The following is a 23,557-nucleotide window of genomic DNA, read 5'->3' on the forward strand; positions in this document are numbered from 1 at the left end:
AAACTGTTATGAAAAGGGATCTGTTTTCATTGCTGCAAGGTTGTTTTGGTCATAAATTGGGACGGATCAAATGCAGCACAGACAGTGAAGGATTTCTCAAAAACACACATAAATCTGACTTTACTGATTTCCTTAAAAGTCGCAAAATAAGTCTTTGAGGGTTCGAGGTAAGTTATGACATACAGTGGTCAAGTCCAAGCAACAAATCTGTAACACATCATCACAATCAAGCTGGGGAAATGAAGCAGGTTTTCTATCATTAGAAAGACACAAAAGCATGTTTCCAAATGTAATGTGCTGAAACGAGTTAGATAAAACCGATTTTTTAAACAAAAACATCCTGATGCATTATTATATGTTCATATTCGTTCAAAAAATGAAAAGAACAATTAGAGGATTCTACAGGTCCACCATCACACCTCAGATTATATTATCACCAATGATCCTGTCAGTGGTGGACGGTATATTACAGCCCTGCAGGGAGCACCAGCACATCTTAAGCATTCAGAAGTCAACCTCCAAACATCAAAAAACCCACTCATGCTCCTCCACTCTTCCTGGAGTATGACTCACCATCAACCAGTGTGAATAACCTGCCAAAGCAACAGGAACTTCATTTGAGCAGAAAAATCACATTTACTGTGAGACGTGAGCTCAAAGCCAGAGGTGATGTCACCATCACTGATATTTCACATTTAAATGATAATTTTTTCTTTTGTAGTCGCCGGGGAAAGAGAAAAATGACATATTTTGAAGAGTGAGTGGAAACAAAGGATGCTTTTAGCACTGCAGTGTCGTACTAAAGGAGCTGTCAGCTTGTATTATTGATCGTTTAAAGGGAAACACTCACACTTTTTCACGCACTGTTTTGCTTTCATAACATGACACATCTATCAGACGAGCGAGAGAACATTTCCAAAATACACATTAGGGATTTATTTTAGTTCACATTCATGTTTTTGACATTGACGTAAATTAGTGCATATTTAATGTAATTGCCTTATTTGCATATTCATACATAAAATATCAGAAGAATGCTCATACAAAAAATATTTGTCTCAGGTTCATGTTGATGGCTGTTAGTTCATTCGATATAAAAGGTGCAACATGTAAGCAATTTAAAGGAAACATTTTTTTTAAAATACACTGAAATTATCAACAGAAAGTGAAGAAAAAGCTGTTCAGAAGCATTAACGTTTTGATGCTAAAAACATCACAATAGTTGATATTTTTTGCTAGTTTTATATTTTTTGGGGGCTGTTGACAGTATTTTCAGATTTACGGATCACTAAAAGATATATCCAAACTTCTAATGTGCGGAAAATGTATGATTCTAATATATTAATAAAATGTAACATGCATTTTAAACCATTATCCTTTGTTCTGATTCCTGTTATGGAAATGTATGCAAACTACTGCATTTTGTAATGCAAAAAAAAAAAAATCCAAAATCAGTGAAATCAATCAATAATAGAGTTTTAGTCGAGTGAGAATGCAGTACACATTGTTGTTTCTGTGTTCAGAGCTGTAAGTTGATATTACAGTACAGCAGCGGTGCAGTTACAAGAATTCATATGACGAGGGGCTCATTGAGATTCAGGTGAGGTAGAAACATGTTTAACAAATGTCTGCAGTGGGAGGTTGTGTTATTCTGAGCTGCTAGAGAGTCTAAAAACAGGAATCATAAGAAGCAGAGGTCAGTTTGTTCCGTATTCCCTTAAAGCCTGTGGTCACTGTGGGATCAAAGCTGTCATTGGTGGGATGCCAGAGATTTATGTGTGCGGTCACCTGACCGTTTTTTTTTGTGTTCGTTGAAGTCAAAGCTCCGTTTCCCTCAGTGTTCATGCTGCTCTCCCATTTAACTGTTCATAGGAGCAGAAGTCCATCATGGGTGACTAACCCCAAGAACGCAGCGCTGCTCTCCAAGACAAAATGACCTCGGGACAATCCCGATGAACTCCAGCCGCCCCATCTGTCTGCTCTCAAGTGCCACTAATAAGGCACCATGGACACAATGGCAAAGATACAGAAGTGCACAATGGAGGCGGAAAAAAACATGGTGTCATCCATGAGCTGAATAGCACAATTATGTGCAGCAATATGAATGGCAACACAAATGGACATCCATTTTCCTTCTTTAGATTTCAATCTCTTAGCTTCAAGTGTTTGTTTGTTTGTTTTTTTTTCAAAGATGAGTGGCAGAGTTTCAGTTTTAATCAATAGAGGCATGAATATCGATTTTTTTCGGGTCATGCTGCAAAGGAAGAAAGCCTTACAATACAGCCTGGTAAAATTCATAAATCACAGGAGTTATTCTCGATATTTTATTTGACTGGCTGTTGACTACACAAATGATCACACTCATTAACTTCACCACAAAATCATTTAATTAGACAAACTTTATTTTGTTGTTTGCAGGGCCATTTGTAAATGTGTAACAGGATTGTGAATCATGAGACTTGTTGGTCATCATATTGTTTTCACTAACCAGACTTTTACGGTGCTCCTCCACAGTTCATCCCTCGCCCCCGGGGCGATAACGTCTTATCAGCATGTTTACAACAACAGCCACAGACCTGATCGACTGCAGCCCTGACAACCACTGACACTGAATTACCATTACCATTTGCGGTGTCATTACTGTCAAACTCCTCCGCAGGACATGAGACGGGACCTGTGTGACATGTGATGCAACTTCGGCTCTACAGTCTCAAGCTGTTGTTGCTATTGTTTCTGTCTTGACAGCTTGGGAATATTGGTTTGCTAAAGCACGAGGATGGATGATGACCAGTGACCTCATCATGACCTTTTCTCACTTTGACGCTCTCCGCTGTCTATTTGGAGTGATTCAGAGTGCACATGGAGCACTTGTGAGGCCCAAAATAGAGCAGGGCTACACAATTATGGCTAAAACAATAATCCTGATTATATTGCTGGATTTCAGTCTGTGATTGTCCATCAGAATTACTCTCTGCTGACTAGAGTAAACAATTAATTAATGACCCTTTTGTGTATCAACCTTGTGGCTATTTTGAACAACAGTAGCTCAACCTGAGAGCTGCGCTTTTATTTTCATAATCAAATACTTTGTATGATGTGAACTCCAGAGTTGGTAGAGACCCAACAAGAGCAACTAATACTGGAGTAGGCATGTAAAACAGATCTGGGTTCTGAATTCATGCAAACATTGAAGCATTTGGTGCTAAATAAGCAACTGTCTGCTAAGATGTCTTGTGATGATGCACCTAATTTATTAATGTTGTTAAAGCCAAATTAAAGTGAATCATACAGCCTGCAAGTATGGAAGTGTGGCTTAGATTATACATACTGTGTATTTACAGGCAGTTAACTATGGGCTCTACAGTCTTGTTAATCCGTTTTATAAGGTTACACATTACTGAATGTGCAGGATGTAGCCAATCAGAGGCAGAGTAGGGCGGCTCATGCCAAGCAAGGTAGCGTGATCTAAAATAACACTACTACAGCAGTAGCAGTCTGCTGACTATGTATATACTCCAAACCAGCCGTCTAAGCCATTGTAGGAGCAGCATTTTCTGTGGGAGAGTAACTGCCTTTGGGGTAGACTTGCAATGCTACAAAACACAATAAAGCAAAAGGCAAAAACCCAAAAAGCATAATATGACCTCTTTAATATGAAGCATCAGTCTCAATGCTATTTGTAAACACACCTATACAGGCCTAAAATATTCAGTTACAATCTGCTTAAAAAATACAAAATGTTTATATCTCACCAACTGTTCAATTATACATAAACATGACAGACTGGGCCTTTAACAGACAGCTGCGTCCTTCTGCAGCTCAGGCCTCTATCCACTGGCTGTGTCTGCATGTGCCCCGTGCTAGTGGTGACAGGCAAAAACACAACACGCATACTAATGTGGTTACTGGATGGCACTCCTGAAGCATGGCACACTCCTCAAGCATGATCTTAATATAACCTCCCCTGAAAGTGTGGAAGCACTCTACTGCTTCCTCTGCCCGCACAAGAAATTATGATTTAACGGTCCAGATCACTCTGACCTGTGTGACTCAGGTGTTTGACAAGGTCAGAGGCAGAAAACTAAAACAGACAAACCGGAACGTTTCGAGAAGTAGCACCGGTAGTCGACCACTGACTGCGCAGGAGTTCATTTCTTTGTGCATATTCACTGCTAAAATGACCAAAACACACGGCTCATCTTTCTTTTTCTATAACCGTGACATAAACAAAAACAACAAGCTTCATGTACTAATCTTTGGGTAAACAATTTATGTAATGTCCCTTTAGTGTATCAACATGAAAAGAATTGAATCTAAAGTCCAGTCGCCACCAGTCACACTCATAAAGATTTTCTAAACATGTTTGATATTTGTGACTGATGACACCACTTGTGTGTGGCCTGAGGAAGACATACCAGTAGATAAACAAACTCTTCGGGCTATATTTTCCACATCTCTCCATCTAGAATTTCATCTTTTCCCTTCCTTTTTCGGGCCTTTTAGCACATATCGCACTGCATATAAACAACACAAGCTGCCAGGGGCTGTCCATGTCTGTTTTGGTCGCTGACCAGTCGTTTAATGTGTCGTCCTTTGTATTTACTCAGTTGTATTGCTTGCACTCCTTCCTGACTGTCAAAAAATAAAGCATCTGTGGTGGAAACAATCTTTTTTCTTTGTTCGGTACAGTTTTTGTAGATTTCAGGTTTGTCCCCAGCCTCAACAAACTTTTACGGTGATATTAACTGAACATTCGAGTTAGATTTTCCCGTGACAACTGTAGGTTTGATCGCCTAGCTGTCGCTGCCACTGACGTTTAAGTGTCGATCAGTAACACAGCACAGTACTTGACAACTGTGATGTGTTCCCTAGTGACGGCAAGACACCTTTCTCAGGGCGCTCGGGGTCAAGACACAAAGCAAAAGCGTCACAGTTAAAAGTGTGAATAGAAAAGTTACTTAGTGTTTTTTTTTTTACATTTTTCGTCAGACTGAAGGGAAAATGAGGCCCTGAGTGGGCCTGTCTTCATTCGATTCATCAGAGTGGGAGGCTTCATTCACAGCCATTGCATTGAGATGTATGAATGCATACAGGGAAAAACCTACATCTCAGATTGGCAGAGCGAGTAACATTACTCATCTGCAGACAAGACAACAATGAGATTGCATAATGGGCTGCAGTCGTTGACGACAGCGCCAGCAGAAGGATGATAAATATTATACAATCCCCAGACGCTTGTGTTTGTGTGTGTGTGGTTAGAAATTTAGCTCATCGTGTGTCATTCCGATCATGCCTGCGCTGTTTTTATGCCGACCTGGTGATTCATGACCGAGGCGAGGCTGAAGGACACGGAGTCGGACGGGGTTCAAAGAGTCAGTCTGCAAGCTGCGGGATCAGCGACCCTGCTAGAGTTATTCCTTCACCCTCCGGACGGGTTTATCAAGGACATTAGACTGATAGTAGACTGAAAGACCACGACGGACTGCAGGCTTCTTTCAGTAATTACTGTGAAAAGACTGTAGAGAGCAGATATAAAAGCTCCAGGCGTGGCACAGAGCCTGAAACAAAAAAAATGTGTTTTACTTTCTAAACTTTCGGTTTCAGCACCAAATACAACACAAATCAAAGAATATAACCAACGCTAAAACCCATATGCCTCCACAGAGGAGTAAATAATAGAAATAAACAAAAGCACTCTGGAGATCTCACTGCAGGTCGGCCTTCTTTCCAGTAAACAAGCCACAAAGAAAACCACAAACCCCTGACTGATGATTCTCCCGCCCAACTGGTCAAACATAATTTAAGCAGTAACTTAACACCACCTTAAAAAAAATCCTCTTTGCACTTTGCTTTAGTAATGTGCAGCGAAGTGTACTCCAGGGTCTGTTTCATCTCTGTACTCACCCATCAGTGATGCAGAGTGTACAGTAGTCTGAGGTGAAGCAAAACACACTTTAAACAAAGAGGAAAGTGAAAAGAAATCACAAGAAAGGGAGGAAGTAACATCATTTAACTGTCGGACAATCAAATTCACCTAATCACAAGTTTAAGGTAAGCTTCTCCCGGCCGATCATGATAATAGCAGCATTCATTTTTGATCATAGCCTGTATTTTTTTGCACAACTGAGGGTAAGAAAGTCTGAAATCTGCCAGGCAAAGATGGATGATTTGATATTCGATGGGTTGAACAGGATTTGTGATTTGTGTTTTGATTTGTTTTTATTCTTCTTCCCGTGTTGTGTTGTATTGCATTGGTGGATCTTGACACCAGCAATCAGGGCGTAAACAGCCACCTACCATATCAAAGTTCAGATGGAGCTCGTTAAATCAGCGAACACAATCTGGCCACTGATAAGTCAGTAATAATATAAATTTCCCGAGATCAGGCCGTTAATCCCGGCAGCTAAACTTTGTACTTTGAAAACTGTTTGTCTGCTGTTTTACCTGGCAACTGTTGTGAGGAAAAACAACACCATCTATCACTGTAAGAGTTGTAAAAGTCCTCCCTCACGGTATAATAAATCTCTAAAGGGTCATCAGATGCCAAAACTCTGACTCTGAATGCTTCTGACTGTGGGCCAAGACAATCCAAGTTTGAGTAACTATTAAACATTGAGTTGAAATTGATCAGTTTTGTCACTTCTGTCATAAGTTTGCATAATGTTGGGACTGTAGCTGACAAAAACAGGAAGTACAGTGCTGCCTTGGAGCCAGTTAATCAGATACAGGCTGCATCTTGAGTCTGCTGAATTATTTTGCCTATGTTTATTTATATTTGGTCCATTGGCACCATTAAAAGTATGCCGAATTAGCAGTTAGCAGGTCTTGATTGCAACATACCCGTGAATGTGCTGACAACCATCACTGGATTACTTCCATTTTGAAGATAACTTAAAAACGTGATGTATTTAAGGCAAGTTCTGCAGTTATATAAAGCATTTCATTGTAGAGGTTTACTCAGCACATATATGGACCTGTATTCACAAATGAATCTATCTTTGAAGAGAGTTAAATATGTGTCTCGTGTCATATGGGGCCGCAGGGAGCCATTGGAATGATTACTGAAATCACTGAGCATTGAACTGTGAGTTGGTTACATGTACACGGGGACATATTAGAACATAGAGTATGAATGGAATAGTAAATTACACAACTTGATTCTCTGGGAAATCACTGGAAACCCTAACAGTCATATTGAACTTAATATTCAGGCTTGTTCTGCCTCATTCAGAGTATTCCCCAGGATGAGTACATCACGCAACACCGGCTCCGTCGGTGGCTTTACTCCTGTATCCGAGACATTCACACTCCAGAGTAAAACCGTTGGGTTTAAGGGATTTCTCTCTCTCATCTTGTCAATAAAAGCAGATTATTCCTTTGTCTTGCAGGCCTCCAGTGGAGCCGCATGCAGCTGCTTCCACATCATTAGGAATCACTACCAGCTATCACGCGGCAGCTCCGAAGGGATAGACCCGCTATTCAGTAATAACATCATCATCATCATCTCCAAGTCTGGATGCATTCGGCTCCGACAGCAGAGTTTACAAGCAATTTAACACAGCACAGGCGGCGGCAGCAGTGTGAATGACTGCACACACAGCGTATAGCTTGTTCAGGAGACACAGCTTGCTTTCATGTGAGTTTTTTTCTCCTGCCGCTGTTAACGAGAACTGGAAATTAATGTCTGACATTTAAGAGACCTTTAACTTATAAAGCCCCCTGACAAATGCCCCATACCAAAACTATCGTATGATTTGATTTATTTATGGATCGACAGAACAAATCACATTGAATCCGAAAGGTTACTGTGTTAAAGTGGGAACACCGATTCACAACGACAAAAACATATTGGATTACGGCGCGAAAATCCCTCAGCCTCGATTCACATGAAGGGACTTGATCACAATAACATTTTACAACAGCTCGAATTTGGAAAGGAATCCATTGATTTCAGTGGAATCAGTGGTTCGTTCAAAGTGGAGGAAACCGTCATACGTGCTGTGTCTCTGTTAAACACTCTTCCCATCTTTTCATTTTTTCTACAAACCAAATGAGACACAGCTGACAGTCGTCACGACCAGCAAGATGTCCCGAGCATCCAGCATGACCTGTTTCCATCCATCCACCATGTGAATAACAAACATCTAAACGATGGCTCATCTCGCACCCAAGATCTGTATGAATCCCCGATTGCAACATGTGGCTGTGTGGATGTCCGGAAACAGCTGATAAATAGGAAGTCCAGTGTAATGTTGCTATGAACATTTATTCATGATGGATTTCAGAGATATTCATACTGAATTAGATAAAATGTGTATGTTCATGTATGTTCATTTTTTTGTTTTGAGTCCAAGGAGTGCAAATGTTCACACAAATTACGGCAATCAGGCACCAACACAGGTAGCTCATTTTGCCTAAAAAAAGAAAGGACATGTCTGGTTGAATTATATAAAAGGTTATATAAAGATAAAAAAAATTGTGTTGTGTGTTCTTGGAAAACAAGAAACAAAAGGACTTCAAAAACCAGACGCAATGAAATTAATTTGCCCACATGAGCCACGAGTCTCTTTTGAAAAGCGGTCCAAATCAGTGATCACGCTACCATAACTAACCTCCATGCACCTGTCGCCTGCTCCCCCTCATCCGATTCATGTTCTGGAGCATGCAGACAATTACGCAACTTTACTGGAGCAAAGTTTGTCCCCTAACCCCTTATTATACATTCCCCTGACTCCCACAGCTGATACCAACAACACGCGACCCCGTGCGCACGTTGAACATTGTTTGTGGTAATTACTGGAGGCACTGGAGGAGAGTTCCTGGCAGCTCATTAGAAGTTTTCGTTCCCGCTCAGAGCCGCGGAAGGCTGCCTGAAGCTGCTGAAAAGTATCCGCGTTCGGCTGCAGAGGGACCGACGAACAGGAAAGCCAACAGATGCCTTCGCTGACGTTGGCAGGAGGGACCAGCGCTGCACACGAGGGACAAAGCTGGTATGGAAAATGAAAATGTCTGGGGTGTACACTCCGAGGAACATCTGTGTTTCTTCCCTTTGTGTTTTTCCTTTTCTGCACACCTCTGCTAACGCATAGATACATGACGTCAGTCTGAGTCCTTAGAGACTCAAAGGATGTGCTTATTTCAAACAACCAATCGTCCTACCTTCAGGTTTTGTGCACATTTATTTTGTTTTGTGAATTAAGATGGGCAAAAGTTTGAAAGAGTCTTTTTCATTTTCCATTTAAATGATGTTTCTTTTCAAAAGGTGCAATATGTAAGAATTGGCCACTCAAAACAAGTAGGGGCCAGCATATCACCAGAGAAACTGCCAACTCCAGCTAACTGCAGCTGCCCTTAGCTAGTTAGCTCAGTTAGCAGTGCAGTGCAGCGGTCAGGGAGCTCCAGCTACAGTGGACTGTTGGTGTTCACACCGCTTGCACGGGAGCTTTAGACCAGGATGGTGCTGTGGCTAGCTTGTTAACATGCTAACTTAGTAGATATGTCATAGACATCATGCTAAAACTGCTATCTCATTCACATTCTGTTGATGGTTTTTGATAATGTTTTCAACTACAATTCATTCATAGTCACTTTAATCATTTAGTCTTTCTTTTTAAATGCATTCGGAGACAGAGAGTCTTGTAATTTGAAGCCTCCATCCAGTGATCAGCAACCTCACGCCAGCTCTTGGTGTGCATTACTTTTCTATTAAAGATTGTATTAACACGTTATAGCAAACGCTCTGGTGTTGAAATCAGCAGGGTCAAAAATAACCGGTGAACTTTCTCCAACAGCTGCTGTCTAAAATAAAATACATGGCCGCTTGATGCACATTGATTCATGAGTTAATATAAATGAAACCTTCCCTGAATCTGACATGTGTCCAACAAGGGTGAGAATAAATTCAAGAAAGGAACATATAATCAGAGGTACATCAGCAATCATCCCTTCCTCCTGCAAGCTAAAATGGCAGTTGTTGTTGTCGGCAACAGACAGTATTACTCCTGAGAGTTGAGGCTTGCCTGGGGACGAGACCGCGGGGTCTCTCACAGCTACTCACACTTCCTGATTCACTCTGTAACCCACCGTCAACACACCGAGCTCTAATCTGTGCTGCTCAGTGAACTTCAGAACACTCAGCGTGGAGGAACAGGCTCCTGCAGGTTTCTACTGACCGCGAAAAAAACATGATGAAAACCCATTTTGAACTTGTGGGAAGAAAAAAAACATGGACCGCGGAGCAGGTTCAAATACGAGGCTGTGCTCATCAGCCAGGTGTAATAAGCGGAGCAGTCATGCTGTGCTGATAAAATACGTGTTTCTCTAGACATTTCCATGCACATGACAACGGCAATGGAGGGAGTGAGGAAGAAAAGTGGAGTGAAGCCATGAAGGCAGTGACTCACAGATTTTCTGAGTGTTGTAGGTATGACGGGGAGATAAATGGATTACAGCGAGACACTCGCCTTTAAACTGTTTATACAACGATGTGAAAATTAACAGTGAGCAACACCGAGCCCATAATTGTACAAATTTGGACATATTCGCCACGTATGTTTGGAGTCTGAGGTGACTCTTCTGTTAAAACATTTCCTCCCCCTCCTGCTGGCAAAGTTATCTAACACAGCAGCATAAAAGGGCATAAAAAGGTCGGTAACGAAGCCACTCAGCCCCGGCCTGTGGACTTGTCTCTCCTGTCTCTTTAAAGCCCCTCCTCCTGAAGACCCACTCTCCTCTGATTGGTCATCTTGCACACGCCTGAGCCAGCACCGCTTACAACGTCAGAGCATCTGTGCTAAATCAATTCTTACCTGCCAAACTAACCACTAGGCATAAATTATGCTGATCTGTGTGACATGGTGATGTATGCAATGTCATCAAGTCACAGAATTTAAGGCGGAGCCACTGACGAGGCGTTTCAGGAGTAATGCTTTCTGTGGGAGATGGCATAACAGCTGTTGCAAATGAATGGATGGAGCTGACAATGAAATGCGTTGGGCAGGGCCTGCTCGGGCCTGCGAGAGCTGACCAATCAGAGCAGACTGGATTTGGTGGAAGGGGGATCGTAAAGAGACAGGACAAAGGGTGAATAGAGGTGCTGCAGCAATAGACAGTTTGTGAAAAATTATGTGTTTTTCGAATATTGAAGCATGTAAACATTTGCTGGTAGATACCCAAAGTAAAAGTATTAACCTAAAAATTAGTGTAAGCCTTTTTTTTAAATATCCCCCCACATTTGGATTTAAATTAACATTTTCACGAGTGGCTTGGAGCTGTTGGACAGAAGCTTGATGTTTGGCATCCGACCATTAGGCATATTGCACACATATTTAATAAATGATGGAAGTTAAAGCACTCGGACACTGGATCCTCCCTTTAACCCTTGGCAGCTACACACAAGTGCTCAGTTTGTGTTTCACGTTGTATAGGTTGCACTGTAACTACCTGAAACCCGACCCTCTGTTTGTTGACACCAGTCACAGTGTATAGTGCGATCTCCTCCGCAGCGTCCTCTCCAGTGCTGTGAAAACAACACTCTTTGGAAAAGTCTATTTGGGATTTTCCTCTTTGCTTTTTTTATCTCTTTCATGTGAAAGTATCCAGAAATACTCTCATTAGGCCCGAAACAGCATGTTCTGCTCTGTTATAAATAAGAGACTTAAACTTATTCCACAACTGTTTGCGCCATTATTCAGCTATTCAAAGTGCCCACAATCAAAAACATGCAGCGTCAAACCCCAAATCCCACAGTGGCTAAGCCACAATTTAAGCCATCTTGGAAGCAGCCCAACCACTCTCACAGTGAGGCGTAAAGAGCTTAGGATGGGAGGGGATGGATGTGTTTCCCCCCCCCGTGCCAGCCTCTCGCTGTCTTGTCTCAGCTGAAATATGAGGTTTGAAACTCACTTTTGCTTCTAACAAGAGAAAGAAGCTGACAAACCAGATCAAAATTAAACAAACTCTGTCTGAAAAAAGAAAGAAAGAAAGAAATCTCTGTCGAACAAGCGATGACTCACCTCTCTGGCAGCTCTCCAGAGAGGAGGGGTTCTCGCTGAGGAGCCTCTCACAGTGAAAATGGAAATTCCTATCGTGTGTTAAAATGTAATTCGTGTTCCATCCGCGAAGCTGGACGTACTGTAACTGTAGCGGTCGCGTGCATTTTGAGGTGTGAACTCGGCAGCGAGAACGTCTAAAGTGGAGTTAAAAAAAAAAGAAAAAAAGTGAGGACTAGGTTTATTTTTTGCGATCGCACAGAGCGAGGGCTGAACCCAGAGTGAACCTTTCAGAGTTATCACCTGTTGTGTGACCGGTTTGCAACAACATCTATTAACCTCCAAATATTCATTTTCTCTAAGTGGCTGCACTAATTAATTGAACTGAACTTGCCAAAAAATGAAAAAGCCTGTTGGATGTAAAGTGCCAGCTGAGAGTCATTTTTTACAGTTACACCTTCTTTAATGTCCGCCTGCCTTTTTCCTGTGAGAGGAAGAAAGTGAAAGATCGTGATGAGTTCTGAAGAATACGTAAGCTCTATTACGGCGGCGGTTGCCGGTTCATTGTGTAGCTAATGATTGTTAATGAAATCCGGAGGAGCTTGAATTTGTGACTGCTCGGAATTTCTTATCACGACGCCGCTTGTGAATTGGATTTTTGGGGGTGGGGGACGACAAACGGGGGGGAAAGTATGTTATCGCAAACCTTTTCTCCACAGCTCTCTGAACATGATGTCGCTCCACAAAACTAATTACACTCTGCTGATTGTTTGCATCAAATGAGATCCTGCTGAAAAAATGCTGAATAAAGAAGCCCAGAAATTTGAAAAGCCTGCACCCTGGGGGGGGGACGGTAATTATCACACCTGATACTCGCCGTGATGGAAAACTAATGGCGTGATTGCTGCGAGAGTGTGAGTTTGGCCTCAGAGTGGCGAGAGTGAGAGTCAAGGATCAGATCGGTAGACTGCGCCGGCACAGATGGCCACAGGTCAAGACAACCTCAAATAAATGTGTCAACGCCACGCTCAGATTTGTCTGAGCCCTGTACCGAGGGCGAGAATTAATTATGTTAAAAAGCGAGACAGACTTCTGACAGCCTCGTCCTGCAAGCTGTATGATTTCGGCTTCGTGTGCACACTGTGTCTGTAAGCGGCTCTTTTGGGTTTTGTTTTTTTTTCAAGGGTTTCAAACTAAAAAATACTAGGGTTCATTTTTTTTTTTTTAAAGAGCAGATGGCAACTGCTTCCTGCCGCGTGAAAACACTGACCACGACGGTTCACACTAAACAAGCTCCTCTTGGCATTTACAGCTCAGAGAAATGATTCTGCTCATAAAAAAAAAAAAAAACTGGAGAGAAATATGGGAAGAAAATGCAAATGAGCTGCTTATTATGCACGAGGCTCTGTCTAAAGTGAGTAAGAGTCGACAGCCGGCCACGCTAGCTGCTTTATGAGCCTGCACTTTGAGCTAAATGCTAATGTCTGCGAGCTAACATGCTCTTAATGACAGCGCTAAATGCCGAGGTTCGGCAGGTACATTACTTTCCCCATTATTCGGTGTCATTTGCTAATTGGCATCACTGTCACTGGGTTTTGCTGGTTTACGGTCCAAAGTCTTGAAAAATTAAACATTTTTATTCGGTGACTGTGAAGATGGAAAGTCGAGGGGAGTCATAAGGATTCATCCGGAGCAGAGGAAGGATTACAACAAACAGACAAACATCCTCAGAGCCATGAAGCCAATAAATGGTTAGACGTGATTGTTGTTTGGTATGTATTTTTTCTTAATCTCCAGGTTTTTTTTACATGTGGCTACCTGTCAAAGTTGCTGACTGTCTCAAATCTATGACGTATGGCCGATAAGGGTTGGCCAAACACGAGCGGGACCTAACACAGCATCCAAGACTGACCACTGCCAAGTTGGTTTTCTCTCCAGGTTAAGGTCCCTGCATCCAGCTGCATGGCTAACAATAAAGCGGTAACTGAACAGCAAGTCTGTAAACCATCTTGATACCGGATTCCCCGACGTCAACTGGCCGCAGTCAGTCACCAAGTTTATGTTTGGACCCGGCACGTTCACTTGGAGCCTGGTGCAGTTAGCCGCTGTTAGCAGCTACTTTAGCAACATGTCAAGCTATTTGTTCATTAAGAAACTCAGACGTGGGTGGTAGAGCAGCCAGAGGACATAAGGGAAACCAGGGAACGTCAGTGAATAATACAATACATAATATACAATGATACACTTTTTTTTGTACAGTAATCAGTGAAAAACTCTTTGCTTCAAGTTGCAGATTGATTGACGGGTGATGTTATTGGTCAAAACTGGTTAGTACAAGCTTACGTGAGCACACCTGATGCTGAGTTTTACAGGAAGAAATCATGACGGATTTAGATATTTTTGTCATTATTGTTAAACACGTGCACAATGTGTCTGTGATTAGGAATAAAACCGTGAAATAATTGCACAAAATCTCACTTTATCGAGTCAATTTGTGCATGATGAGGTCCCCAAAGATCAATTTTCTGACAGCGCAGTTGAATTGTTTTAGGTAATTCAGATCTAAATGACATTTTTATGTAATCCTGTGAAAGGTTTTTAATATCAAGTTCCTTTCTTTCTGATTTGAGTGCACTGACCGGCCCCACTCTTTGTTATTTAACAGCCCCGAATTTCAAGAAAGATTTCTATATGAAAGAAGTTCACACGGCGCTCTTTTGACTTGGCATCAGAAAACGAAAAGTTTTTTAAGACTCTCTTTTCAAGACAAAAGTTACTTGATGATGACGTTTGTGAACGACAAGCGCATCAAATAGCTTCAGTCTCACATGGCATTGTTTCCTTCTGGAGGGCCCTGACAAAACAGGCCTGGCAGCTGCTGTCACCCGAAAATAGCGGCAGACTTAGAGGCAGGCAGAGAGCCGAGTGACGTCCCCGCGTTGTTCACTCCGTTGCACTGGGCGCGGTGAAAGTCACACACGATCCCCTTGGCTCCGGAGTCCACAGGTGGCAAACAGCCTCCCGTCTGTGCCACAAGGCCACGGGCGTGTTGTTAGAATATCCGTTACATTTAACAACACTGACGTCTAATCTGGACCCAAGAGTCAACTGGGAATGTCAAGAAAAGGGCACAAACGCTGAATCCAGTTGGAGCCCTCTCGTCCCGAGCTGCACAGTGTGGCGACGGTGAGATAATAAAGCGGCACTAAGCTGAATTTCTCAGTCATGTAAAGAATAATGCTTCCGTCACTTCTGAATGGACATTTCTGCCGCTGCAGTCGCCTTTGAGTCCCCCCCTGCAGAAGTGTTTACCGCTTCCCTTTTTTCACTCTCATCAGACAAAAAGCTTTTCCATGTAATGCTACGATTGCTCACCGAGCCTCTCAGAGGAGGCGGAGGTGAGCTCGTCCCGCCCTGATGAAAATGCCCTTCTGGCCCACCTATAATTTCGTCCCCCCCCCCCCCCCTCCACCCTGAGGCTGCACTCAGGGGCGACATCAGATCTCAACCACATCGGTCAAGACAAGAAGACGACTCCCTCACCCTGTCATCCAAGAGGACTCCCCCTCCACATGTTGACCCCCATGTAATCCGAGGCGACCATGCATTTGCAACACTTTGTCTGACAGCTGGTGGGTATGAGCCAGGAGTGAGTCGATACTGTTGACTTGTGTCCTGCTGCATCCCCGATCCATCTCCAGGAACTCTGTAGTCGTGGAGTCGGAATGAATCACGCTGTTGCACTCAGTTGTTCTCACAAAAAGTGAAAGAAGCCTCTGAGAGAGAGGCTCAAACCTCTGCAAACCTCCTCACCTCCACACGTCTGAACAATCCCTAAAGCATAATGTTAGTCGCACCCCTTCTTCTCAGTCAAATCAAAACGCACAGCTCTTAAGCAGTTTCTCTGATGTCCGTCGAGGTCAAACACAACAAATCTGCTCAGCGGAAATCATATTTAAAAGTAACAGTCTCTAATGTTTCCGGGTTGTTCTCTTTGGCGGCACCTGTGGCGATATGCTGTAACTGCAAGTGTGTTCTTTTGGACCTCATTTTCAAGAGATCCGAACTGTGTCGCTGGTGTGAATTCACCCTAGTTTTTGAGGTTTCCTCCTCTGTAGTCATAGATCTTTTCTCTGTTCAGCCATAGATAACATTTACTCAAAGATTGCTACTTTAAGAGGCAATCTTTATAAATTCATTTCTTTACTCTTGATCATCAGGTTTATGTTTTCTTTAAGATCAGACGAATGCAGGGTTTTTGGTATAGCTCTTTGTGTATCCAAGGTTACAATGTGGCAAAGGGCTCAGGTGTGGCCCAGAGCTATGTAGCTGACACAATGGCAACATTAAACAGACACTATGCATGTGTACATCAACAAAACAACGATGATGGAAACCCTTGTGTCAGAAATTCAACACATATAAATCCACAATGGAAAAAGAAAAAAAAAACACAGGAGAGAAAACAGCCCCTGAATGTGTCACCACTGACACGTCAAATGACTGCATTTCTATATTATCCAGACAATAATGGAGCATAGTGTGCCCAGTTAATCCAAGTTGTGTTATAGTCCTTTAAATAAAAACAGACTTGAGTCGACCAGCCGTGCTGAACAATCAGAGATGTTTCATCAGTCTGACTTTAACATCACTGACTCCGTTCAACCTGTGACTGCGATTGGGGTTAGAGGGCAAACACGGCAAAGGGAAGAGAGGCAGAGGGCAGCTCTGTGCTTCCATTAATAGAAAAACCTTTCTCTGGCCAGAATAATAGCTTTGCGACATCCCGGTCCCTCCTGCGGACCTGCAGAACCGAGCGCACGTGGGCTAAATGTCACTCTGCGGGGTCCCGTCATCTAAGAGGAATCACATTGTCCCCCAGAATGCACCAACTTCACGCTCGCTTCGTCACGCTCTCCTCCCCATCTTACAGTTTGTTGATGATTACATTCTCAGGGGGAAGTGCGACTGAACGAGGGAATAGACGCATGACATTAATGGAGACCCGCTGGGTTTCTTGGCAAAGGTACAAGCTGCAGCCACCTGTTCGGCCCCAAAGCGAGTTGTGTTTGTTTTGACGCGAGCAAACAGTGGCGTGATGACATTTTTGATGAATAGGGAGGGTGGTCCTGTGTGATGCACAAGTGACGGGGGGGGGCGGCGGAGGATTGCAATAATGCATAAACTGACAGATGGGATCCTTCCATGTCCCCAATCTGGGGGAAACCGTGTCCTGACATGTAGCACGCAGCTCATCTGAAAAATAGCGAGTCAACGCGTCTTTTTTCGTCTGTATTTGAGCGCATCGCGAGGAGCGGTGTACTGATCTCCAGCAGATAAACCTTTACAGACTGAAAGGTCACCAGGAAGTGTCCTCCCTGCTAATCAAATAGCCCTGAAGGCAAGGTTTGATCTTTTACAATCTGCCGAGACGCGAGGCCAGATGAGCGTAGGGGCCTGCGGGTCTTCCACAGGGCAGCCTGCACCTGCTTATCACTCAGCATCCACAGTCAGAGGTAAACAGCTTGTGTGCAGCGAGCATCACCCCACTACAGGTCGCGAACGGGTGAAACACATCATGCTGCCATTGCGGTTTGAATGCCATGTTATAAAGAAGCGAGAGAAATGAGTTTCGTGTAGTTGTGGAGGTCAGATCAGACGACCGAGGCTCCTACACTGTAAATATTAACCAGCTCCTTAACCTGTGACACATGTAGCTTGTGTTTACAGAGCAAACTGAACAGAAACTTACTCTGGTTTGAGAAAAGTCTTGTTGTGAACAAAACTCAACCCAAACCATCCACAGAAATGGACCAAGAGACATTTGTCTTTCCTTCCATGATGTCGTCCTGATGGAGTGACTGTGAATATCCTGTAAGCGACTGTCACCACCTCAAAGTGTGAGGATGCCTCTTGTAAAAATTGCTAATATTCACATTACTCTGTCTCACGTGAGGATCATCCACAGACCTTGGTAACATTTACACAAGGAATGTATGAGTATATATTTTGAGTTTGGGTCATTTGAGTTTTGCCATCACGTGCTCACTCATTTTCTTGATCTTAAAAACTTCATGTTCTTTAAGCTGCTAATTTTTAACTTCTGTTAGCTAGGTAGCACAGTTAGCCATGCAGCTAGCAGTTCTATTAGCTCACTCTGCCCGTATTGGGAGCTCAGATCACCGGGCACCCACAGGAGGCTCGAACCCAGCTGGGAATGCACGTGTGGAGGAAGTTATTCCACCGGGGGAGTCCACAAGCTAACAAGTTTAGGTTAGCAGCAGTTAGCAGTAACTTTAGTGAAGTAAAGCGATCTGTCCATTAGGAAATGTCATAAATAAGGCAGAGCAGCCGGAGGACATCACAGAAAAACACGGCAAAGGGAAGAGAACCATCTCGGGATGACAGCGGTATAAAAGTGAATTCTGCTCATTACTGCAAAAACAATAAGACAACAAATCTAACATGGCATTGCTGTCGAAGTTTAAGCAAAAAAAAAAACCTAAAAAAGTCTCAAGAAGCCCAGAGATCTTAAATTGATTTGAAAAGCCGTTATTTACACCCTTTGTTAAAACAAATCTTAACTGTAGCTTACATTAGTCTGAAGTGAGCTCACAAGCTCAACCGCACATTGAGGGTGTAAATAAGATCCTCTCAAACCCATTTTTGATCTCTGTTTTTCCCCCTGGCTGTTTTAAAACAATTCCTCAGTTGCCATCAAGCTCCAAATATGTTTTGTGGACTACAAAAACTTCCCCCAACTTCCCTTCATTACTCATTAATTAATTCAGTCTGTCGAGACATCAACCAGTGTTTTTCTGACTGATCCATAGTCCTGAATCAAAATAACAAAACGCTGCTCAGGCCTCCTGCAGCTGAGCTTCGTTTTTTTTTGTTTGCATAATCCATTTCCTCAGATGTCTTCAAGGGGCTCAGATTTATTCTCTCATCGACTTCATCTAGCGTCTCCAGCTCATTTATTTAAGCAAGTCTAATTGGGGGGAATTCATTAGCGGATGCACACTTTACTCAGATTCCCATGTACCCAGAGCATCATGGAAATTTTTCTCCTCCCTGGGTGTGAGAAAGTAAAAAAAAAAAATCAATTGGCTCTCTGCTGGCCTTTATTAATGAACACTGTGTGCATTAAACAGGTAAAGATTAATATCCTGGAGTAAAAAAAATAAAGAAATTCTAAAAAAAAAGCTGCTTCTGAATGTTTTCAAGTGCAAACAGGCAGCTCGCAAGAACTGGATTTTGAAAGAAAAACAACAACGTGGGTGAAGATGTGGGAATAGCAGCTCACCCCTACTCAACAAACACACACACACAGAATGATGCACAAGATAAACACACACATGCACGCGCGCGCACACACACACACACACACACACAGCCTCTCACTTAAGCCATCCCATGCTCTCACTCCACTCAGATGGCCTGGAAATAGGCTTTAATGTGCCCCCTCCTCTAAACAGCCTGACATACAAAACACACATCTGCCGTGTTTAGGTAAGCTGCAGTTGCCATGGTTACAGACGAGCGCTCGCTAAACAGTTGTGTGTCAAGTCATCATTGAGACGGGGCCACTCGAGCCGCACACACACACAAGTTGAAGGGAGCGTTGGTGGTTCACAGTAAGGGAACGGAAGACGGCGGTCGAGCGGATGACACGCTCCTGTTAGCAATGTGTCAGTGTCGCCCGTGAACCGTCGCTGGCGCTCGGGGACGGACTGTCAGAGGACGCCGTGGGGATGAACCTGAGTTCAGTCTGAGTCATCAGAGCTTCTCGCATGACATTTGGGAGGAAGGTGAAGAAAATGTGCTGTTTTAAGCCCAAATTGAGAGGAAATAAAAGGGGGGGGGGGTTATTCCATTCCTGGTATTAATCACCTCCGTGCAGAAGCTCACGGCTACATGCATCATCTTAAAACAACAACAAATGTTTCACCTCGCTGGGTTTTGAAATGGCAACATCCACCAAAAGTAGGACATGTCAAGACTTGATAATAAACAGATCTTATCCTTCAACCATGGTCAGCAGCTTCCCCACCCCAAAATATAATGAACAAGTGGTTTGTTAACATCCCCCATCAAACTATAATGCTCGAGTGTGGCTGCATCCATGATTAACAACCTCCACACACACATACACACACACACACACACACACACATTCACTGAGCCAAGTGGAGATGCTGCACCACATTTAGAGGGGTGGGTGAAAGCAGGGATCAGCCCCCCGAGCACTGCGGCAAGCCTTGGCATGGAGCTTCCCACTCATGCCATTTCATTTCATCACTCCTCACTCCTCACTGCTCCGTTATTGCCGAGCACTTATGGCCAAATCATCGAGCACTCTCTCACAAACTAAAAAAAAAAAAAAAAAAAAGAATCTCCATCGCAACCAAAACTGTCCTTGACGAGACACAGCAGGGTGACACAGGTTGCTCGTCCGTCATTTAAATGGAGATAGCATGCGGTCGATGAGGCATGTGTTCTCCAGCTGACCAAATACAATTGGTAAACTGTACGTGCCCCTCCCTCCCTCCCTCCCTCCCTCCATCCATCCTTTCTGCTGGATCTGTTTCTCTCTGCTGTCTGAGGGCATTACGGGGTGTTTGACCTTAATTCATTTGTTCAATCTCTTCTCTTGTTTTGATGTATTTGCCCTCCATGCCTGAGAGATAAGCTACCAAGATATGCACTTTCAAAAACGGCGTATTTATGCAAGATAAAATTCAAGGGGCGTTCATGCTCGCACAGTGTTTCCGGCCTGTCCTATTATGACAAATATTTCACACAAGTCCTTCCCACACAGACAAAAACACAACGAGGGGGTTCAGCCCGCGTGCCGAGCTGTCATGAGGAAGTTTGGGAGTGATCATGATCGGCTGTCACGCCTCATCTCACTGATGTCCTGAGCGGCAGCATGCTACGTGTAGGCTGAGGTAGCCGGAGATGTCAATCACAGATTCAGTGAAGGATGAAGACCGAGTGTGTACTCACCAGGACTCTTCCTGTCAGCGTCTGAGCTGAGATCATGACTCCGGCCCAGTCTTTGACCGAGGTCATCCAGCCCACCTCGCTGGCCGCCGGGTCGTCCTTGTCGGTGCGCTTGATGCCATCGCCTGTGGTGATCCGGTGGACCTCCTGAAATAAAGCAGGTAGCCGTGAGAAACCGGGCTATTGAAAAGTGGTTAACACTAAATGATTGATAACATATCACACTACTGTGTTTGCAGTGTACAGCTAGGGTGAAAGATTATAGGACAATGAGGAACAAGTCGGCATTTTTGAGGAAAAGAACAGTTAAAATAAGAAAACACATTTGTGAACACCGGGTAAATGTGAGGGACAGCACAGGGAAACAAAACTGAAGTTACACAATACTGTAATGATGTTAAAAACACTGATAAACCTGTAAATTAATACGTAACAGCAAAGTGCATTTTACTGTGCTGTAATCAATCCAAAGATCATACGCTGGTTGTTTATAACCTTCGCAGTGAGCTATCGCTTGCTTCTTGAGTCAAAACTGAAACAAAATCCCCATCGTTCCAAGATTTGATTCCCATCCCAAAACTACGGCACTGAAATGAAGTACTGTCGTGTTGCAGAGACGCCTGGGCCTCCGAATATTCAGATGTCCGTTTGGCACAAATGTCACATCATCATGATTCTCTGAGCTTAATTAGTGAAAATGAAAACTGCGATGCACAAATGATCTGCCCCATTAACCATGAATCACAGTGTAATCATCATCATGGGCCCAATTTTTTTGGCAATCTCTGCACTGTGCATTTATGCCTGACATAGCCGACTTAGAGCTACGTTTTTTGGCTGTTTTTTTGGCTGTTTTTTGGCTGTTTGATGAATCCAAGTCCAGTATTCACTCCTCTTTTTAGATATATTATGATCTCCAACAACTGTCTGGCTCTGGTTTCAGCTGCTAAATGCTCCACAGTGTTCACTTTGCTCACCGTATGCTCTTTGGTACTCTGTTTTAAGGGTTAGATTGAATTATATCAAGAGTTACAATTGTGCAATTTGAGCTGTTTGAGTGACAGCCGAATTCAATAAAAAACATCGCTAGCTAAGCAAGTAGGTTGGCGAAAGCTAAAACAACAAGCTGCAAGCATGATATCTTAGGGCTGACATGCTAGCAAACAACAAGCAACATTAGCTTTTATTCCAGTATTTACTCTATTTACTGTTTTATTAAGGTCTCAGCAGGCTAGCCGCTAACTTTGCTAACTCTTCTGTTTTTCATTACTGGGAAGGACAGTGCTGGGTTTTACTGGTGAAAAAAAACCAAAACAGCAATTGTGATTATGACAAAATGTGTTATGTTCGATTCATCAGAAATATTTTGTTTCTCTAACAATTGCAGAAAGACTAAATCTAAAAGGACGAGCTGAAAGACACCAAAACAAAACTCTTCTGAATGCTAAGATGAAGAGCAGAGTCAGATGATGATCCATTGTGCGATTGTTACTTTATAAATTTCACTCACTGTTATCAGAAGTGTTCCCCGGATCAGCTTTAAGTTGTTAACTTTGTCATTAAGTGCCAAAGATGTTTTTTGATTGACAGTTATGCAAAAAAAAAACAAAAAAAAACAAAAGAAAACCAACGTGAACAACAAAAAACACCCTTCAGAAACATAAAATGCTCTGTTGTTCTTTTTATAGTGACCGGGCTGCGAGGACTCTAAAATAAGCCCACGCACATGCATGCTCACATGCATACAGTAAACATACAGAGTGAGAGTGGCGCAGAGACTCCAGGAGTGTATCCATGGCAGCCACTGAGCTCCTGGTGTTTCTGCTCCACTGAGTGGGCTGCCTGCCTGACTGCCTGCCTGCCTGCCTGACTGCCTGTCTCTCCACCTGTCTCTCCGCCTGTCTTTCCCTCTGTCTGTCCGTCTGTCTGTCTGCAGGGACTGGCATGATTCACAGAGCAGGAAATCGAGACAGGATGCAGAGGTTAGCCGTGCTCCCTGATGAAACACCCAGCAGCCTCGAGGCTGACACGACTCGGACTCTTTGCCCCCCCCCCGCCCCCCGTGACATCCTGCTGCTCGTCTACCTTCTTAACGGTGTCACACATCAGTCTCTCTGAGGCGTTTTTTTAGGGGTTTTTTTCCCCTCCTGGATTAGTTGATTCAGATTACATAGTTGGAGGGAGCAGTCCAACGCTATAACTTAAGGTTTGCATTAATATCTGCACTACCGCAGGAGTCCTTTATGTCCGGTGTCCAAGATGTCAACGCGCCACATTCTCCATCACGCACAACAGGCTATTGTGTGTCTCCGTGATCGGAGGCGTCAGCTTCAAAGAACTCCTGGCATGCAACCATGCAACATGTGCTGCGCTTCCACTCCACCATCAATCTTTCTAAAGCCGGCGGGGAGGGGGGGGATTTGCAGTGCCACCAAAAAATGGAATGAACGAATATGGTCCTTCAACATACAGCTGTGGGGCGCACAGATGTAATGAGACAACGAGGGCATCTGTTTGCCAGCAGCCTGGTTTAGGAAGAAGGATGGCAAAGTGTTTAGTTA

The 23,557-nt window shown here is 43.4% G+C and overlaps 1 protein-coding gene across 9 annotated transcripts in view; it reads right to left on the reverse strand.

Moving 5' to 3' along the window:
* Positions 1-23,557, reverse strand: part of LOC119009716 (calcium-activated potassium channel subunit alpha-1-like) — a 92,898-nt gene that overhangs the window by 56,555 nt on the left and 12,786 nt on the right. For all 9 annotated transcript variants that reach the window (XM_037081242.1, XM_037081243.1, XM_037081234.1 and 6 more), the window contains exon 2: positions 21,000-21,143. In XM_037081242.1, the coding sequence (XP_036937137.1) occupies positions 21,000-21,143 (144 nt within the window). The remainder of the gene's footprint in view (positions 1-20,999; positions 21,144-23,557) is intronic.

Source organism: Acanthopagrus latus, chromosome 20, assembly GCF_904848185.1.
Source record: "Acanthopagrus latus isolate v.2019 chromosome 20, fAcaLat1.1, whole genome shotgun sequence".
NCBI lineage: Eukaryota > Metazoa > Chordata > Actinopteri > Spariformes > Sparidae > Acanthopagrus > Acanthopagrus latus.